Raw genomic sequence first — 25,495 nt, 5'->3', positions numbered from 1 at the left:
AGGCTTCTCCTTCACATACAACTCTAATCTTCATAACCCTACATGTAAATAACACTCTGAGTCTGATTTTCAAATATTTATATCACACACTGGTGTATAATATGTCTGGATCGATGACTTTCCCAGCCACTTTGGTATAGCCCAGTGCTTTGGCAGATCACATATTGAGAGAATTTTGTGGTGCCCTTCCTCTTGAAAATTACCAGGGTTTCAAAACTATTGTGGTTATGTGTTAGATAGGATTTATTTTGAAACCACAGTTGGCACTATAATGGTTTCAGGTGCGAGTCCCTTCCCAAGGGAGAATTAAGGTCAAATTTAGATTAAATAAAGCGCTGTTGTTTGAGGAATTCATCAATCCTTAGCAAAGGTTCATTCATATCATAAGGATATGGCAAAGTTTAGTCTGAGCATCAGCCTTTCCTTAGGAAGGAAGCAGGATTGTCATTTTCAGTTCAAAATCTGCCACATACTGACGTAAGTTACACAATCCCCTCAACACTCCACCTCTGGCTATAGTTCATTAGTAAGCTGCTGTTTCCACAGAAATATACTATTTTAGTTTATTTAATTCTTGCCTTTGAGGTCTGTAATATTACCCCTGGATGGCAATCTGGTGGTTTGCAAGAGATGCCCTCACTGCAAATCTGGTAAGCTGACGCACCCACAGCACAGAGCTAGAATCTCACAGATAATAGCTTTTTTGAAAAACCTTAGCAGAGGTCAAGGCATACAGATATAAAGGTCCTTGAGACAATCCCTCCTATCTAATACTCCTGTTTTCTGGATATTAATGCACCAATCTCTCAGTGGCACATCACTCTAAGGGCTTGCTAGCTGGGTATGTAGGTTATGTTTATGATACATGACAGGACCTTTCCTTGCTTTGAAACACATTTTCTATCCAATTAGTCTTCCTGATAGCAAATCAGATACAGTAAGCATGGTGTCACCTCTATTATGCAAAAGTCCTCACATTTATTTCTACTGTGGGTTGAGAGTTGACTTAAAATGTGTTACATGGGGACTTTATTGTTGAGATACCCAAAAAGGTAGACCTTGAAACTTCTAGGTCAGGGATGGGAAACCCTGTGGCAATTCAGATGTTGCTGGACTACAACTCCCTTCAGCTCAGATCATTGGCATTGCTGGCAGAGGTTGATGGAAGTTGGAGGCCAATAACATCTGTAGGGCCACAGATTACCCATGCCAGTGCTAGGCTGCTGGACAAACACTCTTTTTTCAAGCAACCCTCCTATAACTCTAGGTTCAGTATAACATCTAGGAGAGGCTAGAGAGAACTCCCCAAGCTCTTGGCTCAGCACTTTAACAGTGCATCTGATACTCTGGAGAAACAGATCTTTTCCTAGGACACCTCCTCAACTGGCACCAAGGTCGGTATTGTGGAGGGGAACCTTGATGGAACTTATCTGGAAAAGAGGAGGCTCAGCATCCATTAAAGCCTCTATGAATCTGGACTGCTTCCTTAGAGCAGCTATGTAGATGCACTCCTAGGCCTAGTTCACATAAGTTGCTGGTGGCCTGGGCTATACCATTACACCCTCTTGAAATAAATGCCTTACACGCAGAAAACCAGCACATTAGAAAGAAGGCACAGCTTGAACATTTCTCCCTTGCAATTACTTTGATATGTGTAGAGCATTTTAAATAGGAAACAAGTAAGGGAGAATTGAGTAATTCAACCTCTCCTCCCACCTGCAGTTTGATGTGGAGCAGTCCAAGAACACTTCAGCCACCTCATCTAAGCTATGAACTAGGCTACAATCTTGTACTGGCACTAACGTATACATTTGTCAGGATTATAAGTGAATTTTCCACAAATCATTCCCATTGCTTATTTACATGCCATTCTACTCCTCCTCTTTACTGGGCTCTAGATGTACTGAACATAGATGTTTGCACACTTCAGCATAACAACATGGCTGCTAAATTTATAGTTGATTGTTACAAAAATACAGCAATTCTGCACACACACACCCCTTCATGCATGAGGAGAAGAAAAACTAGCTACCATTTGAAACAAGGGACACGGGTGGTGCTGTGGGTTAAACCACAGAGCCTAGGATTTGCTGATCAGAAGGTTGGCGGTTCGAATCCCTGTGATGGGGTGAGCTCCCATTGCTTGGTCCCTGCTCCTGCCAACCTAGCAGTTCGAATGAACGTCAAAGTGCAAGTAGATAAATAGGTACCGCTCCGGTGGGAAGGTAAACGGTGTTTCCGTGTGCTGCTCTGGTTCGCCAGAAGCGGCTTAGTCATGCTGGCCACATGACCCGGAAGCTGTACACCAGCTTCCTTGGCCAATAAAGCGAGATGAGCGCCGCAACCCCAGAGTCGGCCACGACTGGACCTAATAGTCAGGGGTCCCTTTACCTTTACAGTTTGAAACAAGTGGTTTCCCCCCATATTTGAATGTGCTTTTGTGTCTGGATGTTTTGCTCACATTACAAAGCAATTGTGCTGACCACTTCTAAGGCGCGTGCGTGTGTGTAGAAAAGACCCCAGGCATGGAATGGCTAATTCTGAAAATGAACCACCAGCAACAATGGACTGACGTAATCTGCGTAACTGTGTGGCTATCTCATTTCAAGAGATTTCCCAACTGATATAATATGCAAGTATTGTGGAACATGAATAAATTAATATGGACATCAGGAAAAAATGGGATCTATGATCTGGTCCTATAACCCAGGTGTTTTCCCCCTCTTCCTATTTTGCTTATCAAGTATTAATTGCCACAGATACACTGGAGAACAATTCATTCAAAATATTACTAATAGTTTTACTGCAGATACTGTTCAACATGGAAGACTCAGAGATTAACCCTTCAATTCTAACTTTGTGTGCATACCATATGTCAATGGATTCCACCTGAGATTTCAGAGCTAGTGTGGGGAAAATAACAAAGAGGAAAGAAATGACAGCACTATCACACCCACAGACAGTGCAATTAGCTAAAGCCATGCCAATATTTAGAAGCACGAAAAATGGTCAACATGTGGCAAGATACATGCAGCATACACTATTTGTAAATAAAGGGTGAAAGTACAACACATTTCTCTGATTATCTACAGTAAGGATTAGGGCCTCAGACATCCACCTAATTCACTGTGATAATAAAAGCATTTTAGTTAACATCTTCCATGTAATTGGGTACCTGGCATTTAGCAATATGTTTAGCTGTTTTTCTGATGAACATGCCCTTCATTAAGTTGGGAAGAGCAGCCAATCTGTGTACCTTGGCAGTGTTTTCCTTTCATATCTGTGCACACAGAAATGTTAACCTCATCTTTCATGAAAGCTACATAAGAGGAACCTCGACCTTCACCAGCTGGGGGTTAGGTTTTGCACGCCAGCCTTCCAAACACTAGAACAATGCAACCTGATCTAAGAAATTTCCCATGAATGCACAACCACAAATGCACACACCATCATCAAGATGGCAGACCCTCCAATTGTTCCTATTTTCCAGGAACAGTCCCAGATTTACAGAAGCTGTCCCGGTTTCTGATTTAATCCTGCAATGTCCCGCTTTTCCTTAGGATCTCCTTATTTTCATCGGAGAAATGTTGGAGGGTATGGAGTTATGCAACCTCCAAACCAAGGAGATAAGTAACTATACAACCTTTAGAAGATACCTAAAGACAGCCCTGTATAGGGAAGTTTTTAAATGTTTAATTTTTTATTATGTTTCTATATATGTTGGAAGGCACCCAAAGTGGCTGGAACAACCAAGTCAGATGGGTGGATTATAAATAGTAAAATTATTATTATTATTATTATTATTATTATTATTATTATTATTATTATTATTATTATTATGGAATGGGGCATCCCTATCTTCATTGTAGAAATGTTGGAGGCTATGAGATGGGACATGAATGGGACAAATACAGAGTTTCTAGCTCTTATTATTTTAGATAAATTTCTGATGCGGTAACTGAACTGTAATAAGTTTTCCTGCACTTCAGCCACAAATACTCTTGGAAAGAGAACAGTTGTGTCTGAGTCTACCCAGAAAGAATTATCATAATTCTAAATATTTCCATCTGGAATGATTCTTTAAGAATTAAGTCAAGGCAAGAAAATATCAATTTAGTTCTTTGTGTAGAAAATCAAGTATAACTAAGCAAGCGAAGTGTAAAGTGGGGGCATCTTGATGCCACTGCTTCTCTCAACCTCTCATGCAAATAAGAAATGATGTTGCTGAGCTTTTAGGAATCTTCATTACTTGCAACGCTGGAAAGCAGTAAAAATGGGACTATTGGCATGAAGCCAGTTCCCTTAGCATATTTTCACATTTTTCTTTGTTTGAATTTTAGGACAAGAATAATGCATTGCAAAGCTTTGAAGCATTAACAAATACGAGAACAAACAATACAATACAATACAATACAGACAGGATTATTTTTTTTAAAGAGAAATCAGAGTTTTATTTTCCCAGGTTCTCCACATAATGTATGATTCGTTTTCCCCAATATAATACATGTCTACGCAACTCTTTTGGAAATCTGGCCACTTACTCAATTATCCAAATAGGATCTCATACAGAGTATATACATCCTTGATTTTTTAAATGGCATATTGGGTGCAACCCGTAGAATGCCTTACAGATAACTCCATAGTGTAATTGTTTAATAAAATCTGGACTGTTTTTTTTGTTCCTTTGATAGAAAATAAAAGCAGCCACTGTTTCCCTCTCCAAATACTGTAACAGAAAGAAATCTGGTTGCTACAAAGCCCACTCACTCATGCTACATTAATTTTTAAAAGAATCAATGTTGTAAACTGTAGTTATGGTCTTCGACAATCATAATCATCCCAGGGAAATCAGTTCCTCCCATCACCAGGGAGGTCATTAGAGCACTATCAGCTACAGTGCACATACCTACCTAACAACCTATTATTTATTGAAATGTTTCCATGAGTTATTCTGATGAGTTCTAATCATTAGCTGTTCACACTGGAGATGTTATAAGGTGCTCTGCTTGATGCAAGGAACAAGAATTCATGCATTGGAACAAGTTTCTGCTCACAAAGTTATACAGAGGCAGGTGAGTTAGCTGTTCTGGGAGGAGTTGAACTCCCTCTGAAGGAACAAGCTTTTCTGAGATTTTCCAGAAAAGAGAAATAAATGGAAACCTTGGGGGAAATCAGAGGTCTTGGAAAAGTATCTCAGGGCTGCAGGCATTTAACTACAAGCTGGTAGGTATGAAGCATGTGGTAAGAGATAAATGGTTTCATGAAGAATATTAGAATTCTCTGGGTAGTTCCTTATCTCAGAGGGAAACTTGGGTCTTGTCTGAGAACTCGCTGTTGGATGATTGCTGTACAAGCAACACTTGAGAACCTCAGGCTGCATGAATGAAATGCTCCATCAGTTAATGCCCTCTTGTTGGTGCCATCTGACCTCTGAAGAACTATTTGCAATCAACACCAGGTCTCAGCAGCCATTCCAGAATGACAGGCCATAATAATTATAATAATAATAGCCCACATTATTGTGTAATTTTCTATTTCTCATTTATTCAGGGACTTCACATCAACATAATTTCAAGTACATTTAATGGATTTGTCCTGAGTGAATGCATTTCCAATTCATTTAATGGAAAAGAATCAGTTACAGTTGATTATAAAATGGTCACATTTCTGAATACGTAAAAAATGGACTTGAACTACACTCCCAGTGAATGTAAAATTCTGTGCTAAAGATCGCCTTTCTACAAAGAAGGCTTTGGTAATGTTGTTCAATTTAATTAGATATAATCTTTGCAGTTTTCATTAGCTATTAACATTATGTAAAGATAAACTTAAGCATAATGAATCCTTTCATTATCACATAATTGTTATTTTAATGATTACATTATGAGCAATATAATACTGTACATATTTCTGCTTTTTCACATTAGTGGGCAATTATTTCTAAGGCCTCCTGTAATAATCCGCCCGCCCACAGAGGCCAAATTATTAATGGGTCTGTATTAAAACTAGGGTCATGGTGTATGTGTCAATACTATGAACAGAGAAGGAGATATGAATTAACAAGCAAGACTGTATTTATACATGGAGAAAACCCGATCTGGGGATAGACAGAAAGAGGCAGACTGGATGAGGCAGATGAAGCTGTTGTCCTAATGCACATGTACCTAGAAGTAAATTCCATTGAACTCAATGAGACTTATTGCTGAGGTGACATGTACAGGATTGATCTATAAGTGCTTCATAACATAATGATGAATTTGAGCCTGATCTGGTTTAGTCTGGCCAAGTTAAAGCTAGGATTTTTTAAAAATAATAAAAATGATGGAAAATGCTAATGGTAACCTCCATGTGTTTATCAGTTATGCGGATATAATCATTTGTCACCCAGTTTGATGGGATCATTTATCCTGAGGAGACTTTGGGGTGGGGTGGGGTGAAAGTAAGTATTAATATAATATAATATAATATAATATAATATAATATAATATAATATAATATAATATAATATAATATTCTAACAGAAATTGTAGGTTCTGGTGGGTGAGGATGAAAATACACAAACCCGAGACAGTTTATATGAACTTTCCCAACAAGAACTAAAGTATCATATGCCCAACAAATCACTATGCTCTACAGCAGATGGCCTCCTATAGATACCATTCCATCAAACGCTTTTTGGGGGTGAGATTGTGGTACCCAAAAATATGTGTTTGGGGGCACTGTGCTCCTAATTTTATCAGGACAGTTGAGGGGTAGGGGTTTCAAGCCCCTTGCTAGCCATGATACATGGCGACCCATTGAATCACCCATTGTGGAGGGCTGTTCTACATGTTTTATTGGGCTCCAAACATTTTCAATAGGCACCACACATCTGCCATATTCATCTCTGGCCTTTTCTCTGTGCGTAACACAACTTCCCAAATTATCCATTTTTTAACCAAGGCCCCATCTGCGCTATACATGTACAGGAATATAATACCACTTTAAGCAGCCATCGCTTCCCTACCCTACCAAAATGTATTATTTAATTAGCCAAAGGCTTGGAAGAAGAGGAATGTTTCACCTGGAGCCTAAAGAAGTCGCCAGGCAAGCCTCTGTAGGGAGAGCATTCTACAAGCAGGGAGTCACTGCAGAAAAGGCCTGTTCTTGTGTTGCCACCCTTTGGACCTCTGGTGGAGGGGACACATGAAGAAGGGTCTCAGATTATGATCACAAGGCCAGTTATATGGGGAGAGGCAGTCCTTGAGGTGCACTTAAATGCACTTAATAATAAAACATCAGGATAAAATCTAGTCCAATTCTGGACTTAGTACTTCATCAGTTGATTCTGGACTGTTAGAAGGCAGTGCAAATACCATTCTCTTTCTCCCTCCCTGCTCCCACCCCCTACCATTCCACCAGACACTTGCTATTAGGAATGTTTCTTGCATTCAGGAGTGTTACAGGATGAGCTTTAAGTGTTTTATAATGAAAAATCTATTTATTTCATTAACATTTTGTGCTTCATACCCTTTGTTTTTTCAGCCAATAAAGAACTCTTAACTGACAAAGGGGCTATTAGTCATTCCATGAATGAAGATGGACAAAACCATTAACCTTTCCTGAAAGAATTGCTTTATAAAAAAAGAAAGAAAGAACAGAGATGGGCAATGAATAGTTCAGGGAATGCTCACAATAAAAGTTTGGGGGTGCTCCCAATTTATAAAGTGGACCTTGTCGAAGTTACAAAGCCATGAATTTACCACAGTATACCAGAGCACATGCACACACACACACACACACACACACACACACCTGAAAACAATATTTAATCTGATTGATTTAGGTTATGGATTCATCCCACCCCACCCCAACAGTACTTTTTGACTTCATAAAAATAATATGTGATCCTATTCTGTTTTTAAAATAACCCATGAGTTATTTTCACAATTATTTGTACAATTCATACAAACCTATTTTACTGTTGCTCTTGCTACAGGAAGATGGGGGGAAAAATAAAAGCAAACCAAAGTTCAAGATTTGTACCACTCCAAAGGATACTTTAACAATTCCCTGCTCTTGGTTGGATCTCTGCTGCTCCATGAGCTTAAATGTGCCTATTAGGTGTACCGTAGTACGCCAACTCACAGGCTATATTATTCTACTAATATTTGCAGTCCCTTCATGGATCACTGCCTTGTCATGGCGAAGGGGCTTGAATAACTCCAAGAAGCTATGAGTTATGCTGTGCAGGGCCACCCAAGATGGACAGGTCATAGCTGAGAGTTTAGACTAAATGTGATCCACATGGAGAAGGAACTGGTAAACCACTCCAGTATTTTGCCAAGAAAACTCCATGTAAATAAAAAAGGAGAAGCTTTGAGAAGAAAGTGAGAGTTTCCAAGGCATGCTCTGGTTCATGGGGTCACGGAGAGTCGAACACGACTAAGACGACTAAACAACAATATTTGCAGGGCAGCTGTTTAAATTTGCATGGAGATGTACATTTGTATGGTTCAGATAACAAACTAAAGCGGATCCTTGTCCGTGCTGCCTAGGGAAGCCGATCTGAGAGCTGATTTGCATTAGCACTGTAGAAGACCTCATGCAAAGAGCTTCAAAGTTTAAGACACTGTGAAGCTCATGCATATAAGCCATTTTAGCATATCTTAGTATTGGCATTAAGCCCATTCCTGACCCCCCCCCACAAACAATCTCTAGATAAAATCACCTAAATGTATTTTATCCCACCAAATTAATATTCACCCAGTAATCAAAATCACACCACCCCCAATTAAATTTATACCCCCTGGAAATACTTGGGGCAATCTGAATAAAGATTTTCCCCATGCCCTGGGACCCCATTCCCTAGCAATATCCCTGATGCAGCAACTTTATAGTGACAATATGGAGGTCCAGGTCAGATAAGCAACTGAATAAGTGACCACTTGAGAATCTTACACATGCCATCATGAATGAGTGAGTGAATGAATGAATGAGTATTTATACTCTGGTTCAGTTTACCCACCCACTCTGGGCAGCTTCCTGCACATATAAAAACATAACAAAACGCCAAACATTAAAAACTTCCCGATAAGGGCTGCCTTCAGATGTTTTCTAAAAGTTGAGTAGTTCTTTATCTCCTTGACATCTGATGGGAGGGTGTTCCACAGAGAGGGTGCCACTGCTGAGAAGGCCTTCTGCCTGGTTCCCTGTAACTTCACTTATTGTAGTGAGGGAACCACCAGAAGGCCCTCAGAGGTGGACTTCAGTGTCCAGGCTGAATGATGGGGGTGGAGATGCTCCTTCAGGTATACTGGCCCAAGGTCAGAAGAAACACATTGAATTGTGCTCAGAAACATTATAAATCTAGTAAATGAAGTTATAAATATAATAAATGAAGAGATATGGAAGGAAGGTGACTGATCTGTGTCAGCCTCATCTTCGCAAGCAGACAGAATCACAACCAATGGTAAAAGGATATCATAAGTTATTGACTCTCAACAAAGTTACTTTGGAATAAGCAGTTTTATAGCACAGATTACATGGATTACATGTATTGTCATGGTAACAAGCCAATTGCATCAAGGAAGCTGATCAAAGTCTCAGGTTCAGCAATTCCATATCCTTGCATCCTGACTTAGAAGTCAGTGAGCAGCATGATGCATTTCCTGCCTCAAATGATAAAACATCACTTTCAAAGCCTAATATGTTGCACCATCTGGTGCACATACTGAGGAGACTAAGGACTCTGCCTTGTGAAGCTCAAAAGCAATTTGTTGCCTTCAGAGCTATCTAAAATACTAACTACCTTTCAAATTATGCAACTTGCTTAATGGATTCATTTTGTCCATTCCTTATTTCCAAAGGTGGACCAGAGTTGATGTCTTGCACAGAATACTAATTCCGCCCCCATGCAAATCTTGGTGCATCTTGGGTTATACTGGAGTAAGCAGCAGATATTATTTATATCCTTGTAATGGCAACATACCATAACTGAGAACAATGGAAATGAATACATAGAAGGCACAGACAAGAGTAGGGTGATAGAACCCCTTGTACTAGGACTGGGACCACAGTGATGAGGCTAAATGGTGATGTGGTATGTTCCACTGCTAACGGTTTCTCTGCAAGGGGAAATCCAAATAGCTCCATTTTGGGTAGTTGGTGGGCAGCCAAAACATTTTTATTCTGCCAGCTTTTCACAAGTTTTTAACAGTTTAGTAACTCCAAGGGTAGTATTCAATGCTAGATCTACTCAGAGTAGACCCCCTGAAATTCATGGGCACGACTAGCTTAGGCCAGTTCACTTCAGTGGGTCTGCTCTGAGGAGAACATAGGTGGCTACAACGCTTCTGCTCTTCTGATGCTGGTTTTTATTGTATTATGATATATACTGTGAACCACCTTGGAAGCCCTTTGGCTCCAAAAATTATATTTTTAAAAAAATAAGTATCAATACAATACATGAACAATGCTAGTCTCAGAAACTTCCATCATATGTGGTGACTTAAGACACTAGCCCAGAAGTGGTGGCATAAGGGAACAGGCATGTCCTAAAGGAAACAGTAGCCCCGACTGAGAAGCAGAAGATCACAAACATCTGTATGACAATTCCATGCTTGGGGCTGAATCCTGAACTAATGGTTTACTCCAACTGAGTAAGCAACCTGGACCTTACTAAGGAATCAACTCATAAACCAACCAACCTCTCCAACTCTACTCATTCATCAAATCCTTATATTGAACAATTGCTAAAGAGATGTGTTGTGCCTTAGGAGTCTACAGCTCTAGGCCAAAGCATAGCCTGTTTAACCACTGTTTGCCCATGAGTTTGGGGATATAGCAAAGAACAGCTGTTAGAGACTGCAGCTTGGCTGACCTCTGAAGCTGCATTTGAGCTACCTGTAATCTGGTGGGTCCCCCATCTGATTTGAGACGCTGATGTGAATGCCAACTCTGAGATATGCTGATGATCAATTAAGTATCTTTTAATTATTATTAAATTTGTATACCATTCTTCATCCGTAGATGTCAGGGCAGTTCACAACATAAAAAGTAGTGTAAAGTTCTTTATAATAATTTTAGAAGACCTGTACTGTAACTATGTTGTTTATAGCCATCTTTTAAAACAAACCAAAGCAAAACATCTCAGCAGCATCTGACTAAGCAGTAGGATTGCGTAATACAAGGTTCTGAACACAGTATCACCAACCAGAGCCACATGTGTTGATCACTGACTGGGTAGCCAGTATTGCGGGTGGTGTAATAATTAAACAGAGGCACACTAGTCAAGGTACTGGGCCTGATAGCAGATTGCAACACAGTTTTTGCTTAAGGCACTGCACCACTGCTAATCTGGGCTGTTCAGGATAAACAGTGAGGGGGGTTGCAAGCTGGCTCAAATTAGACCAGCCTAGCCCACAGCAATGTTGCTTGATGCTAATTTTGAGCATTGCTTCTGTGAAAGTGACTTTCTGCTTTTTAAGGGCAAATGGTTTCCAAAATGAGCCCCACCACCAAGACACTCCCTTCCTCCACATCACCTCCACGTAAGGCTGTGGTGTATGGTAGCATTGATCTCTTTGCTTCTAACCTTCATTAATTTTACGCATCCCTGAGGGTGGAGCAGCTTTGGTGCCAGCTAATTAAATGCTATTTAGAGCTGCTCAGTGCATTTTATCAGACCAGAATGAACTCTTTTGTTTTAATGGAATCTACAAGGATTCCTTTCCCAGCTATTTACTAATTAAACGATGCTGTAAGATTTTCTATTAGGTTTTAAACTTCAAGGCAACTCAATAGCGTGCTGGAATTCAGGTAAACAGTCACAAAGGGGGGAAATCCTTTTCACATTTGGTTACTGGTTGGCATCCCTATAAACATAGTTTACATTTTCCTTTCATCTGACTCTGTATACATAATGCAGCTTTGAAAAGTGCTAATGAAGTATTGGAAAAAGCTGTCAGTTTCTGAGCACCTCCGCAATCATAAAAATGAAAAGGCATTATTTATGCACAACAATTATTCAGAAAGAAGGAAAGTTCATACTGCCTTAAACATATAAATATTTCCCTAATGAGGGTCTGCAAAAAAGAACAAATTTTTCTTCATGTTCACACCATCATGGTGTCAACAACAATAGCCAGGTTTTGACAGCCTGTTTCAGAAGTTATTCTGTGTTCAGATTAGGTAAACAGGGAATCTGTTTTGGAATGTGACAGGCTAGTGGACATTAGCTCCTTAATAGAGGTTGGTTTTAGCCTCTTCCACCAACTAATATTAATGACTGATTTTAAATGCTTTGGTTATTTGCTTCACAGACCTGTTTGCAGCTCACTCCTGATCGCTTTCCCCCATCACCAGGTAGTTCAAAACTGAGATAATCTTGTGCTAGAAATACTTTGTTTCTCAAGATCAACTAACATCTAAGTGTCATTAGAGGCTTGTCAGGCTAGAAATATGTTATAGCAATACACTGGTGGTGCACAGCATGTATACAGTTGATATTTTAGGAATAAACCTCCCTGGTTCCAAGTAAAGTTTTACATTTGTGTACTATAGGAGTGAGGGACGCGGGTGGCGCTGTGGGTTAACCCACAGAGCCTAAGGCTTGTCGATCAGAAGGCCGGTGGTTCAAATCCCCGCGATGGGGTGAGGTCCCATTGCTCGGTCCCTGCTCCTGCCAACCTAGCAGTTCAAAAGCACAAAGTGCAAGTAGATAAGCAGGTACCGCTCCGGCGGGAAGGTATATGGCGTTTCCGTGTGCTGCTCTGGTTCGCCAGAAGTGGCTTAGTCATGCTGGCCACATGACCAGGAAGCTGTACTCAGCTAGTAAAGCGAGATGAGCACCGCAACACCAGAGTCGTCTGCGACGGGACCTAATGGTCAGGGGTCCCTTTACCTTTACTATAGGAGTGGCATTTGGCTTCCCTGTAACTTGGTTTGCAGCAAAATCAGTGCACTGTTTAAAGCAACAACAGAAGCGAGGGCTGTTGTTTCTCTGAGGAAACTACAATATCTAGCTTAAGTAACAAAAGTAAGAAAAATTGAGAGTCTGAAACTGATAGAGTGAACAAATGTCTAAAGGTTTGCCAAGGCACACACAGCCGTTTCCCCTCACATATGGAGCTAAGTTATTCTTTGACAGCTTACCCAGTGGCTCAGATTCAGAACACACTTCACTGTCACATTCAAGGCCTCTCAATGGAGTGAGGAGCTGAAAGTATAACATATGGAACATGGCAAAAGAGTCAACATGGCCTAGTGGACAGCACTGACTTTGATCCAGAAATCATGAGTTTGAGTCCTGTCCCTGCAATGGACACATTTCAATGGCCTTCAGCAAATTACTTAATTGTGGGCATGTACAGTAAACAACTCAACAACGGCAAATCTGTTTTCGACATTGGTATAAGTTTTCAATCTGCCAGGCAGGACTTACCTGTCTTTTCCCGTTTCCTTCTTAAATACTTCATCACAGTAACTCATGCGCTTCTCTGTGGTCACATAGATTTTTGCCCCAGGGTAGCTGTCCACAGTCTTCTTCAGCATGTTGTACACAATGCCACTGCCATCCTTCCTCATGTTTCGAAAAGGTCCCCAGATGACATAAACTGTGCTGTTGGTTTCCTTGAAAAAGTATTCGGGATTCTTAAGCAGAAGGGGAACACTGGTGTGGGAGACAACTCTCACGGTGGTCCGCTTCCCAACATCTTCTTCATAGCCCTTGGTGGGAGCATTGTTCATCCTCCAGATACAGGAGGACTGGTCAATTTCAAATCCTACTTTCTGTTCAGACATCTGACCTGAATTTGAAATGATGGCACACAGGTCACAGTCCAGTTGTAGAGGCTGGTGAGGAAGGAAGAGAAGAGAACAAAAATAAACTGTCAGATTCTGGGACAGGCCACTTCCCAGAAATCTATGCTCCTGCCTCATCATGTGACAAGGCATGTTACCCAACCCAGTGCCTGCATGGCACCAGAAACAAATCAACCAACATTTCAGGTGATTCAAGGGCAGAGCATTCTAAGACCAACACTGATACTGATTTGTCAATGCTTAGCTTCTCTGTCACTGGATCAGTACCAACACTACAGAAACTAAAGAGAGTTGAGGTTAAGAGTCTCATAGTACATACAATGTCATTGCCTGGCCCCCAAAAACTGACCATGATGGCACCAGGCATATTTCTCTAGGGAGGGCATCCACAGATGGGAAGCCACCATTGGAAAAGCCCATTCTCATGCACCAATTAGTCAAAGAGGAGGAAAAGAAGTTGAGACAGGCCGGGGGGAAAGTCTGGGATTAAAACTTAGAAAGGTAGTCAATAAAATACCCATGGAACTATTAAAGCCAAGGCAGGAATGAGGTTCTGTGAGATTCCATGCTGGAGCATGTCAGTTATACAGCTAAAATCTGTGCAACCAGAAAAGTGCAGGGTGGAAGTGAGAACTTTGGAAGTTCAGCAATTGTAGCATATATATACATAGAGAGAGAGAGAGAGAGAGAGAGAGAGAGAGAGAGAGAGAGAGAGAGAGAATGAGAGGATTATAAATGCTAGAACCCTGTGGAGGATTTGAGGCAAATAATTTTACGTAGCCCATTAGAATGCAGACATGATTATTAGAAGACTAACATGATTACATGCTATTGTTAGATAATATGCATTTGCACTCATGGTGTCTGGTTGGAAGAGTGCTGTAAAGAAAATAGAGAGGGAAAGTACGTACAACACAGTGGCAGCGAGGAGAAAAGGAGTCAACTCCCACGTGGCAAAGCAAGTGAAGCTATTTAATAACAGGATGACAACAAAGCCATCAGGGAGACTTTCTCCTGCTTATATTATCACTGAACATTGAATAAAATGTAATCTCTGCCCTCTGCAATTTTAAGTCAACTAGATAATAATTGTTTGCATTATACTGCACAAGATGCCTCCCCTCCCTCATTTTTTAAAGGTCTAGAACTGAAGGTATGTAATGTGTTTTTGGTAGAAAAGTTGCTTTTTGGTCAAGGTGGTCTCTGCGGAAACTGTACTGGCTAGACAATATTGATAAAAAAAATATGCGTACAGAGGTAATACATTCTAGAGATATAAAAGCTATTTATTATTAGCTCTGTGAGGAAAAGATCTATTACGGTCATTAGGGTCTTTAATAATAAATGGAGCAAAGTAATTTGCCACTGCTGGAATCATTTTTGTCATCTAATCATACTGCTGCCCAGGTACATCTTGTCAATATTGTAGTGTCTGTGTTATCTCTGAATTTAAGTATTTCATAATGACATGGTAATTATGAATCATTTGAAAAACATACCTTGTTAGCTATTGGCTGTTTTTGTGCATAATGCTAAGCCATTAAACGATGGCTAAGAAAATTGCAGAGCATTCCACTGTGAAGCACCTGACTCTGTCTCACTAAACTGTGGATAGGTGGAAGCTACCACAATAAGTTTCCTTGTAGGTGGGAGCTGGTCTATCAGGGGTGGGAAGAGGGCAGGGTTGGACTGGCCATGGACCTGCTGGAGCTTAAGCGGATTCAACTACCAACAAGTTGTGCCAATGAGCATGATCCTGTCAGCAAAACTACAGAGGATGGTTGTCTACTAATGCATGCTGTCTGTGCAAGCATTTCCATTTGCACAATGGGACTTCCCCCATTCTTCCCTTCCCCAGGTGCCCTCCCTAAATCTGCTCCGTTGGGTTGGAGAAATGCCTAAAATGGATTTAGGAGGAGCAGAAGGAGCAGAATGGCAAAACATTCTATTGCAAAAGCAGAAATATTTGTCCTGATGGAACCATTGCATCAGCAGTATGTTGGATCCACACAGAAGTTTCCTGTCTTGTCCCTCACTTCCCACAACAATTGCTAAGAAGAAAGGGCAACATAAAAAACACTGAAGGAAAAAGGCCTCCTTATGGAAGAATGGGTTTCTGTATGCTTGCTTGGTTGTTCTTCACTGTTCATTTTCCTTTTTTAAAAAATGTTCATATGGAATGTAACAAATCAACCTATTGGAACATTGCCTTTCCCCTTTATATTGTCTTGTGGTTATCATTTTGTAAAATCTATCTCAGCAATCTGTGGAGTCATGTACCACCTAAGAAGGGATTTTTGCAACTGAGAGTGGTGAAGTAGAAAGGTTGGTCTGGTTCAATGGCATCTTCTGGGGTCAAACTTGTGTTTGCAAACACCAAGAAGAGAGTGGGTGTGTACTCACATGTGATCTACACACACACTGCCAAAATATACAAGAAATGGAATTGTTGTTTGTATACGCTTTAGGTCAAACATCATTAACTGGATAAAAGGAAATCCATTTTTAAAGAGCACCTATTGCCATCGAAATAAATTCAGTTCAAGCCTTTATTACTCACCATCCAATTGCTTTAGAAGCCTTCTAGATTAAAGCTTTTGCCACCTTAAATATCTGTCACATCCTACTGGATCTGCTGTTGGCTTTATTATTTGACCCTCTCTAGGTTTGCTTGTTTGGTGTCTTGACTTCAGGATTTGCACAGCTGTGTCATCACCACCATCTGTTGCTACAAAACTGATGAGCAATAATAATGTCAGTGGGACTGGTGTGGAATAGTGATTCTGCCAGAGGATTTTGAGCACAATGTGGATTAATATGGCCTGTTTACAAACTGATGTTTTAATAAGTTTACTACGTTTATCTGTTTATAATCATGACTCAATCTACAATGGCTTTTTCAGAGCTTTTTCTCAATATTGATGTTTCTTGCATGAACCATCTGTGATCGATAGTACACCCTGGCAGCTTCATACAAGCAAGACTGTCATGAGATACTTGAGGATATCAAATTAAGCACTTTATTTTTTAATATACCCAAAGGCTGTACCTGCCAAATGGGACCGCCATATTGATGCTCATCACTTAAATGATGCAAAGTAGTAACTTAAATGAAATATGTTCTGAAGGCTACCTTTCTATTGCTTCTAGAAGCAGGAAAATCTCCATAAAATTGAGTGAGTGTTCACATAAGGTGATAATTAACTGAGTCATATTCGGAGCACATCCACTGTAATCAATGGCAGTGACTAACTTATGTCCATTGTTTTCAGTGAGTTTACCCTGACTATGACTTAAGTCAGGTACCATCTATAACATTTTCCATGAGTTGGCGGTCAAAGCCAAAATGACTATAGCAAAATGTTATAGCAGAGATGGTGGCAGAATCTGTCATCTTAATAGATGGGCAGGACCACTCAGCTGTCAATCACTTGACACCCAACTTCAAAGGAAATAATTGAGAGTGCACTCCCAATTCTTTGCTTTCTTTCTTTGGAGTCGCATTTAAACACAAGCTGCCAGGGTTCCCCACTCCCCGCCAAGGAAAATTCCTGCTGAAAGTGGCTTGCAGCTGATTAGTGCTTACTGCAAACCCTGGTGAGATCTGACTGTGCAATTCCTGAGTGCAGTCAATCCCAGCAGAGTTTGCAGCTGAAATTGATTCAAACCCCACTTTGGACAGGCATCGGATGCGCTTGGGGGTTGCCAATAGGGAGCTCCCAAGTGCAGCAATGTCCCAGTGGGCTTTGCATTTGACACCAAGTTGATTTTTTCCCATATGCAAGCCATACTAGCCATGGAACAATTTGAGTGCACTTTAAGGCTCCTAGTTGTTCCTTTGCAGGCATGTCTTTATCAGCCTCACATCTGACACCCTACATACCAGCTTCTCATTAGCAGAATGGTAACATTACATAAAACTGAAATTCTGGAATTGGTTGCATCATAATAATTCCCCCCTGCAGCTTCTGAAATGAACAATGATTTCTAGTGAAAAGGGGGAGGCAAGAAAATGTTCAAGCAGCCATTGTCCATAATGCAAAGTCCAAGGAAATATTTCTGGAAGTATTATTCATATTAAATGATGCCTAAAAACCACTCTGAAAAATATGACCAGCATAGCAGTTCATGCACAATAATCAGCTATTGCATACACTTGCTTGTTTGGACAGCTCTTACAGAAATGAATTTTGGCTTGCATGCATGTAATAACAAGAACACGCAGCCCCTCAGCAGGACATATCAGAATGGCCCCCTCTCCTTGTGAACCCCATGTTATTGCTCCTACTTTCCCTAATACCAACACTGAAGCAAGCCAACTTTTCAAGAGCTAAATCCCTCCCTTGAAAAGCTCTGATCCTCCAGGAATCGTTGTATCTGTTCAAAATGCAACACTAAGATACTGAGATGTCTTTGAATGTCTTCCTGTCATCTTGTTTGACTGCAAAACCATGCTGCTGAGCAGAACTACTGCAACTCTGATTCACTCTGGATATGTATAGAAAAGACCCACCCTATTATTTTTTTTTTAATGCAACATGTATCAGTTGCAGAGAACTTACATTTAAATCCGTAAAGGAACAATGGAATGTTTGACCTTTCCATTTTCTACTAGAGCTTGTGGTCAATAGAAAGCATAATTAAAACGGTGAATTAGGACTTGAAAAACAATGAGATTTCCCTTGCAAAGAGATAGCTATGTAATAAAGGTCACTTATGAAGCAATTCCAATTATTAAACCTTTGCATTTAGCATTGAAGCTGCTCCACAAAATCAAAGGTTACACTATTAAATAATGAAAGAAACCAAACCGGAAAAGGTCATCAGCAAAACTAACTAGCATTTTCTAACAGCTGCTGCGTATTTACTGATGTGTGTTACCAAATGGACACAGTGGTGTGAATACACATGATTCCCATTGTGAAAAGAAGAATAAACAATGAATTTGGTCCAAAAGATTAAAAGGGATCTGCCCCATCCTCATTTCCTCAGTAGCAGAGTCGTCTTTCAACGTTCTGTGTTTTGCATAGAAAATGAGCCTTATGATTAAATTATCATGGACATTCAGAAAATTCAAAATTAAACCATTTCTGTTGCTATCTTAATTATGGGATTTTTTTTGTAATTTAGAAACAATGCAATATTAATCCTCTTAATGTTTGAGAGGGGCAGTTATTAACAAGTCACACCACACATTAATTTACTCCTCTAATTTGAGCTTCTCTTCTAATTATCCAATTTGCATGGATTCTAACAATGCAGGTACCAAAGCTCTAGAGATGCATACTTCATTTTAGTGCTATTTATTCTTCAGCTCTTCCAGAATATCATCAGAGTTTTCCATTTTGGAGAATGCAACATGTTTAATGATACCAGGTGGGAATAGCATTTGCCTTGATTCTTCCTGATGTTCTTTTGAGGTCTCTCAAATGAAAGATACAAAAGAGCCATTAACTGTCTGGCACTGCTTTTATTGCTTCCCTGTGTCTTATAAGCAAAAGAAAAAAAAAAAAGTATTTTAATTTTCTTCTGTTTCAGGAATAATTAGCCAAGCTGTTTCCATCCACATGTAGTTACTTTCCACAAACCTCAACCTGGGATAAAGACTTTGTAGGCAAGAATGCTCAGCATATTTTAGAAGGCAAGACAATGCTGCATTTGCTTGCATGTTCACAAACCTGACGTTCCAATTTAGTGTGGCTCTCAGGAGCGCTATATATAAATCACAAACTATAACCAACATGAACGCACATACACACAGAGACGCAAGCTGGATCTGATTACTTATGTGCGAGTTTCAGTCCCCTGTTCCTCCTACTACAGCAAGCAAGTTGGCTCCAGGCCTCACGCTGCAGACAGCATCCCTGTCTTCATAAAATTTAATGTTCAGAATCATCAAACTTTTAACACTTGGAAATTATTTAACAATAAGCAAATTGTCAGCCTGGGTTTCAGTTTCCAGAACAAGTGCGACATGATGGTCCTTTGCAAAGCAGTTCCTGCAAACTTAACAATCAGGAAAATCCATTGTTACTGGGAAAGCAAAGGCAATTGACATTATCAAGCAGCAGAAACAGGCTTTTCAGTTGAGCATAAGTTAGATAAAGTTTTATCTTATTGAAGTTCAGATTCATACTCGCTATTGCAACCATAGTGGCTTGCAATAAAAAAAACACGTTCAACACAAAAAAGTAAAAGTCAAATTTAAAGCAGAAAAAATGAGCAACAATTAAACCGAGGCAGCAGCATTAAAACTTCTGCATAAACAGCATAAAACAGCAGGACATTTATTAAAAGCTAGTCTGAATTTTTAGAAAAAATCTCTCTTCCTGACATTTAGCAGATAGCAGAGTGCTTGGTGATTCTGTACTGGGAGAGAGTCCCACCATCATGGAGCCACCATTACAAATATGTTCCTGTGTCTTGTATGTGACATTACATATGGCTCAAGTGACATCATACATGGATTAGGACAGAGAGCAGAGCCTCTAGTACAGTCTTAAAGGTCTGAAAAGTAAAGTGACAAATACACATATCTACAGAATATTCAGACTTCAATCTGGCTACTTTTAGAGCAACAGTTTCAATTATCACAGCCCATGCTGAATGCCAGGGAATGACATCATAGACTCCTAAATTTAATGTGATGCTATCTTAGGTATGTCAGGAAATGTGTCCACACTTACCTGACAAATCTGTCTACTAGAAATATTATGGCTGGAAAAACGTTAGCTAAATAATTGGTGCTTTCAATGCAAGTGGAAATGTTTCCAAATGAAGGTGATATCTCGCTGGGAAACTGCCATTCATCTACCAATATCTGCTATTAAAAATCTCAGTGCAACATATATAACATAAAAAGGTGGTTTGGGGCCAAATTAGATGTGACATTAATGTATGTTTGTAGCTGCTGAGGGGCAGGGAGGGGAGGTTTCTAATGGCCAGGACTAACCCTCTCCTACCCTTCTGCCATCTTGATGATACCTCCCTATGCTGTTTGTGTGGGGGGAGGGGATTCCCACTATGGAACCAATGGGAAGTTCCAGCCAAATCCAGATAGAAGTGATTTTGAGCCTCCCCTCCTGCTGCAATCCAAAGTATTAGGCGCTACCCCCACCCACTATACCTGACTGCTATTTGCATTAAACACCAGCACACTAAATACAAAGACACATTTAATGTCAAGTCTGGCATGGCTTCTAACCTCTTGCCGAAATCACAGCATTCAGGGTACAATATACATGGTGCGTCCTATTGATTACACACACAACTGCATGCACCATTGAGTACCTGCATATGTCCTAGCCCAGGAGCAAGGAACCTTGTCTTTTAGTTCATGGGCCACGTTTTCTCATGGGGGAAACTTTGGGGGCTGCCAGAAGTGGATGGAACCAGAGGCAAACATGGGAGAGGGTGTGTGAGTTTTGAGAGCCGACTAGAAAGACCTGAGGTTTCTTATCCTGCCAGACCCCCCAATTCACACACACACACACACACACACACACACACACACACACACACGCTTACTGAATTTGGAAATGGATCTAGATTACATTAATTTAGTCCTATGCTGAATGGATTTTCCCAGTTGTCATGGACTTCCATCTATGCTGACTTCTACCAAACCTTAGCAAAACAACATCTATTCATCATCTGAAGAGTGACTTCTATTTTTATAGACTACCTGCCTGTGACTGCTGGGACAAGCATGTAGTTGGGAAACAACCCTTTCCCCTAAAAATAAAAAATAAAGATTCCCACATCCTGTTTGCCTCTCAAAATTTAATAAATTGCTTTTCTAGAACATCTCTCATTTCGCCAGGATGCCTTAGCTCATGATGGAAACAAGTAAAGAGATTGTCCGAGTCACTGATATAAAACACACACGCCAACACAAAAACCCTCACATACAGCATTTGGATAATTCTTGGGCTGCACAGTATTAGTTTGAGAACTGGGAGTCAGTCCAAACAAATGTTGCATGTGGAAGCCAAGAGGCCATTCATCTTAAAAGCCACCATGTTGCTCACCTGCCCCTCATTAGCATTGCACGGCTGTTCAGGCAAAGCCAACAATAATATGCCATTTGAGCAAGAAGCTGTTCCATCAAATTGTACTAAGTATGCTAAACAAAGAGCAATCAGCCTTCGAATATGGGACAGCCGCCACTTCCCAAAAACACCTACTTAAAGCTTTTTAAGCCACTTTCTTTAATTTGTTTGCAAGAATATTGCTCCAAAATACTCAGTGCTACTTAGGTACAGCGTGCTGGGTCCAGTTAGTAGTAGGTAGTATTGGATGAATGTCCTATTGCAAGAGCTTTTCACATGATCATTAGTAACATAATTAAATACACTTTAGAAATCAGGAAAGGGAAAAGGCTTTCCCACCCCTCCTCCCAGTGCCAGTTATATTTGGTTGACATACAGCAGAAAACACCAGGAGGCGAAATGTCAGTTGTGACTGATGGGTACATGGTGAGAAGGAACATACTGTTAGAACATAGTCTGAATTGCGAATGATTCTCAACAGGAGAGGACCAAAATAGTTTCTCACCTCTAGTATCTAACCGCGCAGCACAATATGCTTCCATCATACACCATGTAAACCTTTCTTAGAAAGTGTGTTATACAATGGAGACCCAATGCCAGGCTGACTTTGCCTTTCCTCCACTGAACAATAGCCAGCTAGGTATCAATGGGGCAAAGAATGCATGCGATGTTCCCATCTGCAACAAACACACAGCAGAACCCCCATTGCACAAACATCAGTTATTCAGAATTCCCAATAACTGCAATCCATTTTGCATCCCTCACTTGACCTCCGTGAGCAATGCAACCCAGCAAATGTACTTAGCTTTTGTATCTTCCCCTGGTGGCTGTACAGATGAAGGGAAGTTATAAATATTTTACATACATAACAAACAATACCTTTTGTATACCACCCCCTCCACTGACAACCCCCACTTTTAATAAGCAAGGTTGCATTGCAGATTGTAACTGCATCTGCAGCATGCCTCTGAATACCACATACTGGGAACCAGAAGTGGAAAGAGTGATGTTGCACTTAGGTCCTGCTTAAGGTCTTTCCATAGTGATCTGGTTGGCTCCTGTGAGAATAGGATGCTTGTCTAGATGGACCTTAATGTGTTTTCTTATCTCAGTGACTGGAAATTGCTGAGATAGGGTCTTTTTTACTCCCTAGGGCAGGGGTAATAAACCTGTAGCACCAGGTGTTGTTGGAATCCAGCTCCCATCAGCCCCAGTTAGCAAGGGCCAATATTCAGGGATTATGGGAGTTACAGTCGAAACAACATCCAGAGGGGCACAGATTCCCACTCCTGCCCTGAAATGAGATGGCCAATCCCCTGAAATGAAGTAGAAAAGGAGCTTAGCTTGCCTTTCTGTTAAGAGTGAACCCTTAAGACTTCCTAATGCAAATTAAGATTTCCTAGTGCACATTATTAACATGAGAACTGTGCAGAAGAGTTATATTTATTGTATTCGTTTTTATGGGGGAATGGAATGGTGTACCCTGCCCCTGTTCTTTTATGCATTCAGCATAGCTTGTAACAGAGCATACCGCATCAGCATAGATATAGTGCATGTGACTAGGGATTCAACTGCAGAGTTCTATATGCATGTAGTCCAGTCTTCACTTACCTGGAGTCCTCTGGATTTTTTGGACTACAACTCCTATCAGTCCCATCTAGTTGTAGTCTGAAAGACCTGGAGGGCACCAGGTTGGCAAAGAAGAAAGCAGTCTCTCAGAAATGATGCTGAACGTGATGATACCCCTCACCTCTCCAAGGGTATTCCTAACCAAGCTCATAAGGTCTGTGCAGCCTTGCAACGCTTGAACCACAGTCATGCTTATAATTAGGGCAGTTAAAAGAGAGCTTTTCCCTACCAGCACACGGGTGAAATGAGAATTCTCAATCTCATTAGTGCTATTGAGAATAATGAAACTGGGGGTAGTTACTCCCATTCACATAAAGCCACATGCAACAATGTGTCTCCCCAAGGACATAAACCATATGCTACGCAACCTGCTAGTGTTCACTTTGTAGCTCAGCTTAGGAGCAGGCACATCAAAGGAAAAGGAGGACCCCCATGTGCTTACTCTGCTCTTCAAAGTTCCTGAGGTAGTTAGAGAGAAAATAACTTCTGAGAAAGGATGGTTCTGTTATGAATCAGAGAGAAGAGTGGGGGATAGAGAACACAATTTCTTAAATTATTCTGGGTTGGTGATTGTTCTTTTAATCTGGATGAGTCAAGGGTGTACATCCACAATTCCCTAAAATGGGAATGAATGTTATAAAATACATAATCCACACTGAGGGATGTCACACAAGCAAAGGGGATGTTTTGATCACAGCATTCGCCACATGCCTGAAGATTCTAAGGACCTCAAAATTCTATGGTCTAGGAAACCCAAACCATCTCCACAGTTCCTGAAGCAAGAAGGAATCTATCCCCCCCACACCCTGTTTTTAGCAACTGTTAGTTCCCAAAAAAGGTCTAGTATCCTGCCTTCTCCTTTTAGTCCACTGAGGTGCAAAACAAACAAGGCAAATGGTAGACAAACCAAACCCACAAACAAAAGTGCAAGGAACTCAGAGGGGCCCTGACATGATTGGGCGTGCCTCCACTATGGCTGCTAGTTGAACAGGGCAATGAAGCCATATAATTACATCTGTACTGAAAGGCATGACCCTTCTGTTCTCTAACACACAAACACACACACATAGAGAGAGAGAGCGAAATGGCAGACCGTACTCAAGTAGGATGTACTTGTGAGTTCATGCTAGGCTAGGGATGCAGAACTTGGACCCCTCCAGAGATTGTTAGATTTTGACTCTCATCAGTCCCACTTAACATGGTCAATGGCCAGGGATGGCAGTTACCCATTCCTAAGCTAGGCATTGTCCATGACTGGAAGCAATGTAAGAGCCCAAGAGCCTACCTACACCATTTCCAATAATGGCATTTCAGTGACAAAAATGGTAAATGGTATAGATTTCATAGTACACTATTACTATTTGGAAGGTTGAACAATGCCAGCAGAACAAGCAGCTTTTGGAGGTTTAATTAAATCAGCCTGACTCATGTCTGTGAAAGAAAAACTCCAACCTAGTTCCAAACATACCAGTTAGGGGGACCCTGATCATCAGCAAATCCTCATATGCCAGGCTGTCCATGGGAATGTGTGTGTGTGTGTGTATGTGCACGTGCGCGCGCACACACACAGACACACACACACACACACACACGTATCTATACCGCTCAGCACTCTCTCTCTCTCTAGGAACTTATCAGATTGACCTCTACATAACCAAAGCCCATCTTATCTCCTTACAAGAACGTGAGTGGATTCCCTTCAGCAAAATATAAATCACTTGAATATTTCCAAAATGAGCTCTACCTCTTGCTTCGGGTCAATTTATTTGTGATCTGATCTAAGAAAGGGAAGTAAGATTAAGAAGCAAACCTTGCAAATAAATTAAACTGCAGAGTTGGCTATTGAAGCTGGAAGTGGGAAATACAGATCGCCAAGAACTGGGAACAAGCCATAAAGTAACCTCTAATTCACTGGAACTCCATTGCTTTCTAAACTCATTATTTAATTTAGTTATTCTTGGAAGACCAGCTAACAGATTGTTTTGTATGCATGGACAGAAAGTGATAAGCTA

The 25,495-nt window shown here is 40.7% G+C and overlaps 2 protein-coding genes across 6 annotated transcripts in view; both read right to left on the bottom strand.

Moving 5' to 3' along the window:
• Positions 1 to 25,495, bottom strand: part of ST6GALNAC3 (ST6 N-acetylgalactosaminide alpha-2,6-sialyltransferase 3) — a 273,226-nt gene that overhangs the window by 76,127 nt on the left and 171,604 nt on the right. For all 5 annotated transcript variants that reach the window (XM_081193882.1, XM_081193879.1, XM_081193880.1 and 2 more), the window contains one exon: positions 13,424 to 13,833. In XM_081193882.1, the coding sequence (XP_081050008.1) occupies positions 13,424 to 13,833 (410 nt within the window). The remainder of the gene's footprint in view (positions 1 to 13,423; positions 13,834 to 25,495) is intronic.
• ST6GALNAC5 (ST6 N-acetylgalactosaminide alpha-2,6-sialyltransferase 5) overlaps positions 1 to 25,495 on the bottom strand; it is a 402,466-nt gene that overhangs the window by 226,910 nt on the left and 150,061 nt on the right. The gene's annotated exons all lie outside the window — the stretch shown is intronic.

This window comes from Podarcis bocagei, assembly GCF_964188305.1.
Source record: "Podarcis bocagei genome assembly, chromosome: 5".
Classification (NCBI taxonomy): Eukaryota; Metazoa; Chordata; class Lepidosauria; order Squamata; family Lacertidae; genus Podarcis; species Podarcis bocagei.
Note: the sequence above shows the minus strand (reverse complement) of the source record. Positions and strands in the feature narration are given on the sequence as shown.